We start from the raw sequence: 11,022 nt of genomic DNA on the forward strand, positions 1-11,022 counted from the left end.
GGGTCAAACCCCTCTTGAGAACCAAGTGTGATGCACCCTGTGTCCACTGCCCTAGGCTGAGGAGACTTTATAAAATGGCAAATCTGTCATTGGCCTGCTGACCTGCTGGATTCTGGCCCAAAAATTCTCTAGTGACCCACACAGGCTGATTAGGGAGCCGGTGGACTGCACTGTCAAAGCCGCACATGAGAAGTCCTCCTAGAACTCCGCACTCTCTGCGAGCTGAGCTGTAGTCTGCGCAGTAAGGAGCAGCAGTAATGACACCCCGTGCTTCACAGGAGAGCCGTGGATGTCTACACTGCCCTGTGCTCGCTGCGGGGCTCGAATTTGAACGCTGCTGTAGAATCGGACATTCCAAATCAGGGCGGGGACTGCATTTACAAATCCATTATATAAAAAAAGTATAAATGCGTTGAGCCGACAAGTGAAAGGAATGCGTGTCATTTATAAGCACGACTTGTTTGGCACGCCAAGCGAGTAACGACAGAGATGAGAATGACAACGGCGTATTCACAACTTGGACACCGGGGGAAACCGGGTGGACCGAATTCCTCAGACCCGAGGCTCCGGGTGAGCCTGTGGACCTGAAGCTCCACGCTGTGGCGTCCCATGGTGCACTGGGGGGGCTTTACCTGCTGTCTGTTGCTCTGGCAGGCCGCACTCAGGTGTTTAAACCACAGCAGAGCGTTCATCCGGTTGCCAGCCTGGTACTTGTAGGAATTGCCTGAAAACCACACAAACGCACGTGATGCCCCATCAGATTCAGGAAGGAATGCTGATCCGTGACATCTTTCTAAAATAACTGAATACATATATAAGAACTAAATATCCATGTGATATAAATTTGTCATTTATTCAAAATGGTGAAAAATCTACCAATCACACCTGTCAGCAAAGTTGTTCATTGAGGTGAGAGGTATGGATTGACTTTGGTTTCAAGTCTCTAGACCAAACGGGGCAGGAGTTATACCCTTTCAAATTCTGTATTGTCAATTGAGTGCCATAGTGCCAACAAGAGTCCAATCAACGCCAAAATGGCTCCTGTTGTAATGCATGCAACCTTTGACCACTGTATTACGTTTCATTCATTTCAGTTATTAGACACAGGGTGGGCCAACTCTATATTAATATCCATAATTTTGGATGAGGTGTTGAGGTGTGTCCACTTACTTTTGGCCATGCAGTGTATTTCATGAACCCTTACCAATGGTTTCCACTGTGTAATGCAATACCTCAGTAAATGTGGTCATCAGTCTCTCATTACAGGACTTTTTTTTGCAAACATAACTGCACTGTCCTAACCCCCTGTAGAGAAACAGCCTACCACTAGTCCTCAGCAGCTGGGCTCAAACCCACAGCTGCACTGACATCACTGGGCCCACCTGAGCAGCACAAATAGGCCGTGTAAATCCACAACCTCATCTGTGTCCAGAAGGAATCATAAATGATCCAGGACGCAAAACAGACGATGACCAATGCAGACAGAAATGTCAGGTATGCAGTCAGAATGCCTCCACAAACAGCACTGTACAAATGCATGGTGAAGCAGACATACTTCTGCTTGTGTTTGCAAGCATGTATGTGTACACAAACAGTATGCGTGTCCATGTTGCGTGCGCATGTGTGAGTTGTGTGTGTGCAGTGGTGTTCTGGCAAAGAGGTAGGATGGGTTATAAGATCACTGGTCATTAAAAAAAACTGAACAAATTCATGCTGAAGAGATGGCAATGTCTTCAGATGAGACTGAGTAGATGTCTGCAACTTCAACTGCAACTGCAAGCCTGCACACGAGTCTCACCGTGTTCTGAGTCAGTCAGCAGGAAGACGTCGGGATGCTCTGGGTCGTCAGCCATCATGGACATCCAACCCACCACCGAAGTGCTCTTGCTAGAAGTGGATTTGAACTGCCGCAACACCCAGATGCACAAGAACAGAGAGTCACAGAAATCCCCTCTCTCGATTATTTCCCAGAGCTACACGTGTAAGATATAGCCATGGAACTGCCTGGCTACTGCTGAAATGAATCTAATCTGATGACTGTAGAGTTTCCAGTCAGAACCTGGGGACTAAATTAGGAGGGATTTGATTGGGCGATTCAGGGCTCAATCTGCCTCTCAGTCCCCAGTTAGCTTGGTTGTACGGGTCAGTGGAACGTACGTACGGTATTCTACCCAGTTCCTTTATCTGCAGTGATACCGCGCTCCGTTATTCAATGAATTAAAACGGAAACGTGAGCGGTGCGTGATGGACGGGTGACTCACGTGCTTTCTTTCTGTGGCCTTCAGAGACTTGGCAGGGTAATAGAACAGCTGAGTCCCGCACAGCGCCACCCAGTACTTGGTCCAAGAAGCCACCTGGAGAGACAAACGAACCTGAACCCAAAACAACCCACGCTCTAGAGTCTTCCATTTCTTCCAAGTTAAATTCTCCGCAATAAGAAAGGAGAGTGCTGTTACTTTCATCTCTGAAACTTCATTGCTGGGCAAACCATGCTGAAGTCTGGTGGAGCGTGTTTCAGCATTGATGAAAATCAGGACAAACAATAATAATTTTGTAATGAGCTTAAGGATAATCAGCCACTTACACCATTAGTCCAATCTGTATGCTGTACATTTTTGTGTATTGTGGTAGTAATCGATAACAAATATACCTTGATTTGTTTTAATGAGTTACAAATAAAACATTTTAGAATTTTTATTTATTTATTTTTTTACAACAGTGCAGCCCAAATGTGCAGGCCTCGGGCGATGCTGAGACTGCAGGAGATGGAGGGATAGGGGAGGGAGGTAAAGTGTGAGTGAGGGATAGGGGAGGGAGGTAAAGTGTGAGTGAGTGAGCTGGGGGAAGGGGGGGGGCCTCACCGTGGGCTTCTTTCCCTCTTTGAGCAGGGTCTTGCGCCGCAGCACCCCCTGCACCGTCACAGCTCCGGGGTACAGGTGCACCGCCAGCTCCTCTGACTCTGCCGAGCTGGAAGGGGAGGGAGCAGTCAGGCACGGGACCAGCACACACACACACACGCACACACGCACACACGCACACACGCACACACGCGCGCACGCGCGCACGCGCGCACACACGCACACACGCACACACGCACTCACACACTCACACACTCACACACTCACACACTCACACACTCACACACTCACATAGACACATAGACACATAGACACATAGACACATAGACACATAGACACACACACACACACACACACACACAGACACAAACACACACACACACACATGCACACACACACACACACACAGACACAGACACACACACACACACAGACACAGACACACACACACGCGCACACGCACACGCACACGCGCACACACACACACACACACACACACACACGCAGTAAACGGGCAGGCAAACGGACGTGCAGAAACCACAGGCACAAACAAAACCGCACTCGCAGACAAGCGTAAACACACACAAACGCAAAAACACAAACACGCACAAATGTGCGTGCATGCACGTGTGTGTACCCCCCAAACCCCCCACCCATCCTGACCACACACACACACACAAACACACACACATAGATACACACACACACACACACACACACACAGACACATACAGACACACACACACACACACACACATAGACACACACACACACACACACACAAACACACACACACACACACACACACAAACAACACACACACACACAAACAAACACACACACACACACACACACACACACATAAGCACACAGATACAGACATATTGTGGGAGATGTTCCAGCACGCAGATACCCAGAATCTGGATCCAATCAGGTATGACACAGTGAATGGCCCTTGACCACCTTTTAACATGAATATCTATCATTAGCCTCTTCACTTCTCAACAGATCCAGCCTGGAAATGACTTTAAAAAAAAAAAATAATAATAATAATTTTAAAGTGGGAGGAAAAGTTAAACATTTTCTTACACAAAAATGTACAGTACTCATGTGGGAGTGGCGTGTAAACAAAGGCTGATAGATGTGATGACAGAAAGTAAGACCGTGTTAGATTTATGTGAATAGGAATGTGAAAGTCCAGAGCGTTACAATTAAAAGAGCAGTTTGATCGATCGTGCTGGGTGCAGGGCTCGGCCGTGTTCAGGCTGTGTTGAGTGAGCCTACTTCATCAGGACTCGGTTTTAAGCAGTCACTGTTGCATCTCTCTCTCACACACGTGCACACACAGACACTCTAATAGGTCCTCACTTACGCACGACCAGAAGACTCACTCACAGCCTCCGTCCCACAAACAAACAAAATGAGTTCACTCATCATCAGTAAAACATGCACAATTCCACCCCTCTCCTCAAAAACACACACATGCAGGCACTCAACCAAGGGAAGCCGGTCTTTAATGGAAAATAAAGAGCATGCAGGTGCACTGGCGCATCTTGTTCTCAACGCAAAGACGTTCAGGTAGATGTTCAAAAGATGCTTTACAGAGGTTACAACTCTGACAAGGCAAATAAACGACAAAGCAAATAAGGGAAAAAACACGAATTCACCAGGATTTGCAGCAGAAAATGTTAAAAAGGAAAAAACAGTATGATACTGTAATTCTCAGAAGGTCCATGTGCTACCGGTCAAAGTCCGTACTGCCACGAGATTCAAGATTCTGAGTGTTTCACAACTTGCGGTACCCTAGATGCTTCAGTACAAAAGAGCAGCGTCACCCCAGGACAAGAGCAGTGGGGGAAAACCCTAGAGAGGCTCAGAGCAGAGCGGGAGAGAGCCTGCATTAGAGGGGAACTTGTGAGAGAGAGAGGGAGTCAAAGTGAGCCCAAGGGTCCAGCTGGACGGAAAGACGAAGCCAAAGAGGGGAAACCCAAACCGAAACGAGCCTTTATTATAGGGATCTACTGCAGCACAGAATCACGCATGAGTTACAGATTTAGCCCACCACCTGATTTCACGGAAACAGACACTATCAGCACTACACACTGAAGGCCCCCCAGTGGGGAACCGGGGGGTGGGGTGGGGGGGGGGCACGGTACCTGCTGGCTTTCAGGACTCCTCGGTAAGGAATTCGGGCCACCCTGGTTACTGGGCCAAGGGAATGATAGAAGCGGTTCCTGTTGAATTTCAGGATATGTTTACGGCACAGTATAGCACAGGATGCGTTTCAGATCAAAGTACGGGAGCCGGGGGGGCGGGCGGGCGGGGCGGGGGGATGCGAGGCTGGGGGGGGCCGTGATTTCGCCCAGCACGCTTGGTTAGGGGGCAGCAATGGCAAGCACGTCAGCCGCGGTGGTGAGGGACGGCCACCTCGGCCACAACGTGACATCATCAGCGACCACGACAAGCAGGGAGAGCTGCGGGTTACGCACGGAAGCAGCGGGCTGAGCAGCAGATCAAACAAAACCGCCCCCTCTACTTCCCCCTGGCCTGCTTTTCCTCTGATCTGGCTGCATAAATGACACCTGTTCCTGTGAAAATGGCTCAGAAGCCGATGAGGGGCCGGCTGGGGTATCTGGCTGGGGGATGGGGGGGGGCAGTCCTTCTCTGCAGTGACAGCGAGGGCCAGGGTTCGAGACACACCGGAGCGACACACCTTCAGCCTGAGGTGACCTTCAGTCTGACCTGCACCCAGGGGCTACTCGCCCGGCCCGGCTGGACGAGAGCGGGGCCTGCTATCTATCGCACCACAGCGCCAGCGTGAGAGGGCGTTCAGCTGCGCGTGCATGCTGCTGCGTCGGTGTGTGGGCGTGTGCAGCGCTGCACCGTGCTCACCTCTCAAAGGCCGGCCACGACATCTCCTCACTGAGCTCCGAACCCTCACTGCTCCCTGCAGGCACACCAGCAAACTGGCCGGTTACACTCAATTCAATTCAAAAAACTTTATTGGCATGAAAGTAATGAAACAATATTGTCAAAGCCATAGAGTTGATATGAATAACATAAGATTTAACATTTGACTGGTTGCAACAGTGAGATGTAAAGATAGTTTATTTACAGGTATATCAGGTTTATATCTTGTTGTTTAGAGTTAGGTACTGACTCACTGTCTACGTATGGCTCAGGTGGGTGTAACACTGAGCAATGTGAACGGAACCCCGTGAGCGTATTGCTGGATTTTTTGGTGAGGAGTGCTGGCCGTACCTAGTGAGATGCCGCTGGACAGTGTGGAGCTCTCCGCCTGCCCGCGAGCGGGCGTGTGACTCTCCATCACGCTGTCATCCAGCAGGTGTCTGGAGCCCGCGTTGGGAAAGGTGGCACTCTTGAACTCCACCGTGTTCATCTTGTGGATAAAGCTAGGATTGAGAGAACAGATGGACGTTAGCTCAAGTGCACACACACACGCACACACACAATCATATACACACACACACACACATACTGTATGCACGCACGTGCACACACAATCATACACACACACACAGATTTTGTTTTCAAATGAGATCTCATCCTCCTTTACGAGACATAAGGACGGAAAAGGGTAATAATTTAGTACAGATCTATCCCCTGGACGAGCAGTGTACTGACTTGTAGCCCAGACTGTGGCACTTCCTGTGTCCACAGGGGAGGAGGTTGCGGGGCGAAGGGGGCGTGGGCGGCACTTTGGACAGGGCTCCTTCGGCAGCGGTGCCCCTGCGACCACACAGCGGGGAGGCGGACGCATCCGGGCCTGGTTTAGGAAAGAATCAATCAATCAGTCAATCAATCAGCCTTTATTTACAGAGCACACTTCATAAAAATTTGCAACACAATGTGCTGAACACAACTTAAAAATCAGGTGATACATAAAAGTTCATAAAAGATAAGATAAAAAATAAATTAATAAAATGATTTAAGATTAAAATGATTCCAAAAAATATGGATGCCCTAACTAACTAAAAGCAATAATGCTAAAAAGGTAAGTCTTGAGAAGCCAGCGTCTCAACCTCACACGCCGTATCATGATTCAACAGGTTCTACTTTATTCGCCCATTCGTCCCATCCACCTCCGATTTACAAGCTATAGTATTTCCTTCAAGACCACAACCTGACTGCTGGTGTACAGATATTAAAGCCCCCTGAAGCAAATTATGAGCACAACGGTATCCTGTGTAATAATCACACACATATTCAAACTGAATGTTAGAAAGCAAGGTATGACCAGGATGTCACAGGTTGATCTTACCTACTAGATCCTCCTTAGAGGCTGTGGAGCGAGGGGTGCTGGTGGCTGGCTCGATTTTCAAGGAGAGCCTGACACAGGAACACGGCGATGTCAGAGAGCTTCACAGACACAAACGGCCATTTCCCAAATTAACTGAATTTAACTTGTCCCTTACTTGTAGTTGTCGTCCTCCACAAACTTTTGCAGCTCTTCAATGTAACGGACAGAGTTGAGATACTTCTGGACGTGAGGCAATACTGGTATATCTGTGAGAAACAAAGATTTCTGAGAGGCTATCGTGGCAGGTATGAGGAGCTGGTGAAGGGGGCGTAGGTGGTATGCTACGAGAGAGGATCGGGAGATGATCCCAGCATGAGGTGAGCACCCACCATACTCGCAGGAGCGCTGCAGGTCAGAGATGATCCTCAGGATGTTGTTCATCAGGTTGGAGCGCTGCTCGTTCTCCAGGATGCTGCCAGTGGAGGGGTAGGCAGAGTCGATGTAGGTCAGGTCAGACAGGTACATTCCTGCAAGAGAAACACAAAAGACTCAGCGTGACCATCATTGCAGCCAACTGGCCACACCTTCACACAAACCTCGTACATGTGCCCAATTAGGGAAGAACGGTATATCACAAAACTATTCATAAGGATTCTTCTTCAAGGGTTCTTCAGTTTTGCCGATAGTTCCGTTTTACGAAAACTTGAGCTGCAAAAACGACTTAAAGGCATGTTGACGAAACGAAGAAGCACCTCAAGCCAATTTATTCCATCGGTTAAAACATATGAGGAGTCCTCTCAACCGCAGTTTTCAGATATTCATGTTACCATTTCACCAAAGAGTGAATGTGTAAAATCCACCAATTCGGCCAAGGTAGCTAGGTAGCTACAGCTGCTAACTACAATTGATTGATTTGTAAACTCAACTGCAAATCAAGTCAACACTTTGCATATGAAGACGATAGTTGATATAAACCACCTCAGTTGGCTACGTCTCCACATAGATGATAAATGGCAATCATTAAAATGAAGGAAAAAATCTGAGAAAGGCTAATCTTACCAGAATTTAAATGGAAAGTGATAAAGACAAAACTATGCCCAATACAGGTTATCCGTCGATGGGTACAGTTCTTAGACTAGTGTCTTGTTCTTGTGTAAACAAGGATTATATTTTTCTTAGAAATTATTTTGTGTTTTGTGAATTTTGTGTTTTGGTTACTCGAAAAGGTACAATGCAACAACGAATGAAAATTCATGCTGTACGTCTAAAATGGAAAATGTAGTCTGCTTATTCTGCCCTTTATCGGGTTAAGTTCACTTACACCACTAGAGTGAGCAGCTGAGAGAATGAAGATAAAGATGGCAATTCAAGGCTGGAAAAGAGATCTTTCTTAATGTAGATGCTGACAGAGGGAGGTCTTTCCAAGGAAGGTTCCAGTAAGGTCAGCATGATGAAGACAGATCCCATCTGTCTGTGATGTGTTCCACAGCCGCCGGGGCAACGGGATCACTCCCGCTCCCATGCAGCATCTTCCATTAGCAAACAAGCTGATTCTGGTCCCCAGGAGTCTTCCAAAAAAAGCCTTTGACAATAATAGCCTCCACATGCTAAAACATTAATCACAAAATTGCAATTGTCTGGTTTTCTTTTTGTATCCTACACTGAACTGGTTGGTAGGAGGAAGCGTCTTGCACACAGGTCACGTACTACGTGACACAGGCTAAGTGCAAACAACTCTTGAAACATTATTGTGAAAAGTGAATTGCTTTGACTGCTGTGTTCCCCACCCCAGCACAATACATGCAGTGCTAATCAAAAAATGGCGTCTGGAGCAGTCATCACTGCTTGCACGTAGCCAGTCCACAATGGAGAACTCCACAATGACCTCATAAAAAAATAAGCAAGTTCTTGCTACCAGTGGGCTGGATTACAAATACTTCTAGCATGAAACGCCTCTAATTTCATGAAAAACAGTGACATGAGAAGACCGTTTTCAGATTTCAGACTTACACATTTTTAACATTATTCTCTGTGAGCTTTTTTTTTTTTCTTGCTTTATGAGAAAGCGGGAGAGCATCGTGAAGCCACATTCTGTGAATCCGAAAACATTAAAAAACGGTCAGAACTGTTCTTGGAAGCCGACTGTTTAACAACAATAACAAATCTGCAGCAGCGACAGGCAAGAGGCTGCCAGGGGATGTTGCGCAACACCGACTCGGCCATCGCTAGCAACAGCTCAGTTTCAGTTAGTCGAAACAGAGCGGGGATTTAAGACTAGTGACACATACGGATATGGAAAAACAACACAGAGATGCAGCCTTCAGAGAAGTGATGAATTCAGTGGAACTCGTGTTATGCGAGACAGTGAGCGCATGAGAAGAATTGAAAACACGCACAGCACTGAAAACATTAAGATTCACAGGTATAATGTAAGTCTGTTTACAGTTTTGTGTGGGAAAACTCCGGACCGAGCTATAAAGTCTCACATTATAACTGTTCTGCTGGCAAGACAGAAACGGAGTCATATAGCCTATAAGTAAACAGGATATGATGATGAGTACTGACTCACTGACCCCCCCCCCCCATCTATAAAAAGAGACAGCAGCTAAAATTCAAAACTAAAAGCAGAGACTACTTACTGACAAATAAAATTACAGTTATTCTTTTTTCAATTGTCTGGCCAAGTTGTCTGAGCTGCGTTTTTCTTCCTATGGAAGGAGTTACGTCTTTATCAGAACATCCACTTCACATGCACCTTCTGAGCAGAGAACCGCATTTTACCACATGGAACTCAGCACACATTCATATAGCTCTACAAATCATCTACCACGTGACATAATGGGAACCATCCATATGAATCCAAGAAAAAGCACTCTGCCATAAACTGCTATTGGCAGAAAGAAAGAAAGAAGAAATTACAAATCAGGACCAATAAACTGGTAACCGCTGTCCATTAGTTCTACCAATTATCCAAACTGCCCAAAAAGAGTGTTCTTCCTCTTCGGAAGCAACGGGAAGGGGCCAGTTTACTTGAAAACAGACAGCCGGTGAGAACAGAATGCCAGAGACCCGGAGTTGGACGGGGGACAGCCCCCCTTGGTGTCCCCTTCACACACTCTCACACACTCACACACACACACACACACACACACAGTGAACTGTGCGCTGCTAGTCACGCATCTGCAGAGGCCTGGAGCACACTGGCCAAGGGGAAGGGGGTCCGCAGCATGGCGAGGTTTCTGCCGAGACGCCAGCGCTGAAGAGCGGCTCATTTCGTTCATCAGGACGGCTTTAAGACAGCGTGCCAGTCCTGCTCTCAGACATATTGGATACAGATCAGGGCCGACATCAAAGGCCTCTCCCCCCCCCCACTAAGCACTCCCTCGACACAATTCATAAACAAACACACACAGCTGCCACTTACGGAGAGAGGCCTCAGACACGATATCCAGACCTCCGAAATGCACGCACGTCTGCACAGAACACGGGCACGTCTGCCCCACCAGCAACAAGTAAATCAATGACACGCGCATTAATAACCCTGGGCAAAAAGAAGAAAAAACACCCGCTCTCAGTTTTTGTCAGTGCCGGTGGTCGGACAGAGGACCAAGAATACACAAGGATGCAGTCTAGGTAGTGTGTTTTGTGGTAACAGTAAAATTAAAAATAGAAAAAAATGTAAAAAATTTTAAAAAGACAATAAAAAGGCCTATTAATAATCACACTAATGGACAACATAGACAATAACGAATGTAAAGGAGGGTGATGGGCATGTGCAAAGGCAAGTGTGTCCACGTGCACGGCGTACGTGTAGGTGAGGTAAATCACTGACTGGGGCTGTCAGTGAGAGTCTGTACAGGCAGCACAACGGCAGAAGGGTTCCAGTTTTGACCTGCGAAGGGC

The 11,022-nt window shown here is 47.4% G+C and overlaps 2 protein-coding genes across 4 annotated transcripts in view; both read right to left on the reverse strand.

Moving 5' to 3' along the window:
• The window catches only part of LOC135253813 (cytochrome c oxidase assembly factor 7), a 123,989-nt gene that overhangs the window by 39,303 nt on the left and 73,664 nt on the right, over positions 1 to 11,022 (reverse strand). The gene's annotated exons all lie outside the window — the stretch shown is intronic.
• The window catches only part of ralgps2 (Ral GEF with PH domain and SH3 binding motif 2), an 86,944-nt gene that overhangs the window by 4,974 nt on the left and 70,948 nt on the right, over positions 1 to 11,022 (reverse strand). For 2 of the 3 annotated variants that reach the window (XM_064333583.1, XM_064333584.1), the window contains exons 10-20: positions 7,509 to 7,646; positions 7,295 to 7,385; positions 7,141 to 7,208; positions 6,504 to 6,645; positions 6,120 to 6,271; positions 5,751 to 5,805; positions 5,015 to 5,092; positions 2,862 to 2,967; positions 2,262 to 2,354; positions 1,799 to 1,904; positions 633 to 724 (exon numbers count right to left, since the gene is read on the reverse strand). In XM_064333583.1, the coding sequence (XP_064189653.1) occupies positions 633 to 724; positions 1,799 to 1,904; positions 2,262 to 2,354; positions 2,862 to 2,967; positions 5,015 to 5,092; positions 5,751 to 5,805; positions 6,120 to 6,271; positions 6,504 to 6,645; positions 7,141 to 7,208; positions 7,295 to 7,385; positions 7,509 to 7,646 (1,121 nt within the window). The remainder of the gene's footprint in view (positions 1 to 632; positions 725 to 1,798; positions 1,905 to 2,261; positions 2,355 to 2,861; positions 2,968 to 5,014; positions 5,093 to 5,750; positions 5,806 to 6,119; positions 6,272 to 6,503; positions 6,646 to 7,140; positions 7,209 to 7,294; positions 7,386 to 7,508; positions 7,647 to 11,022) is intronic. The other variant, XM_064333585.1, reaches the window with a different exon arrangement.

Source organism: Anguilla rostrata, chromosome 4, assembly GCF_018555375.3.
Source record: "Anguilla rostrata isolate EN2019 chromosome 4, ASM1855537v3, whole genome shotgun sequence".
Lineage (NCBI taxonomy): Eukaryota > Metazoa > Chordata > Actinopteri > Anguilliformes > Anguillidae > Anguilla > Anguilla rostrata.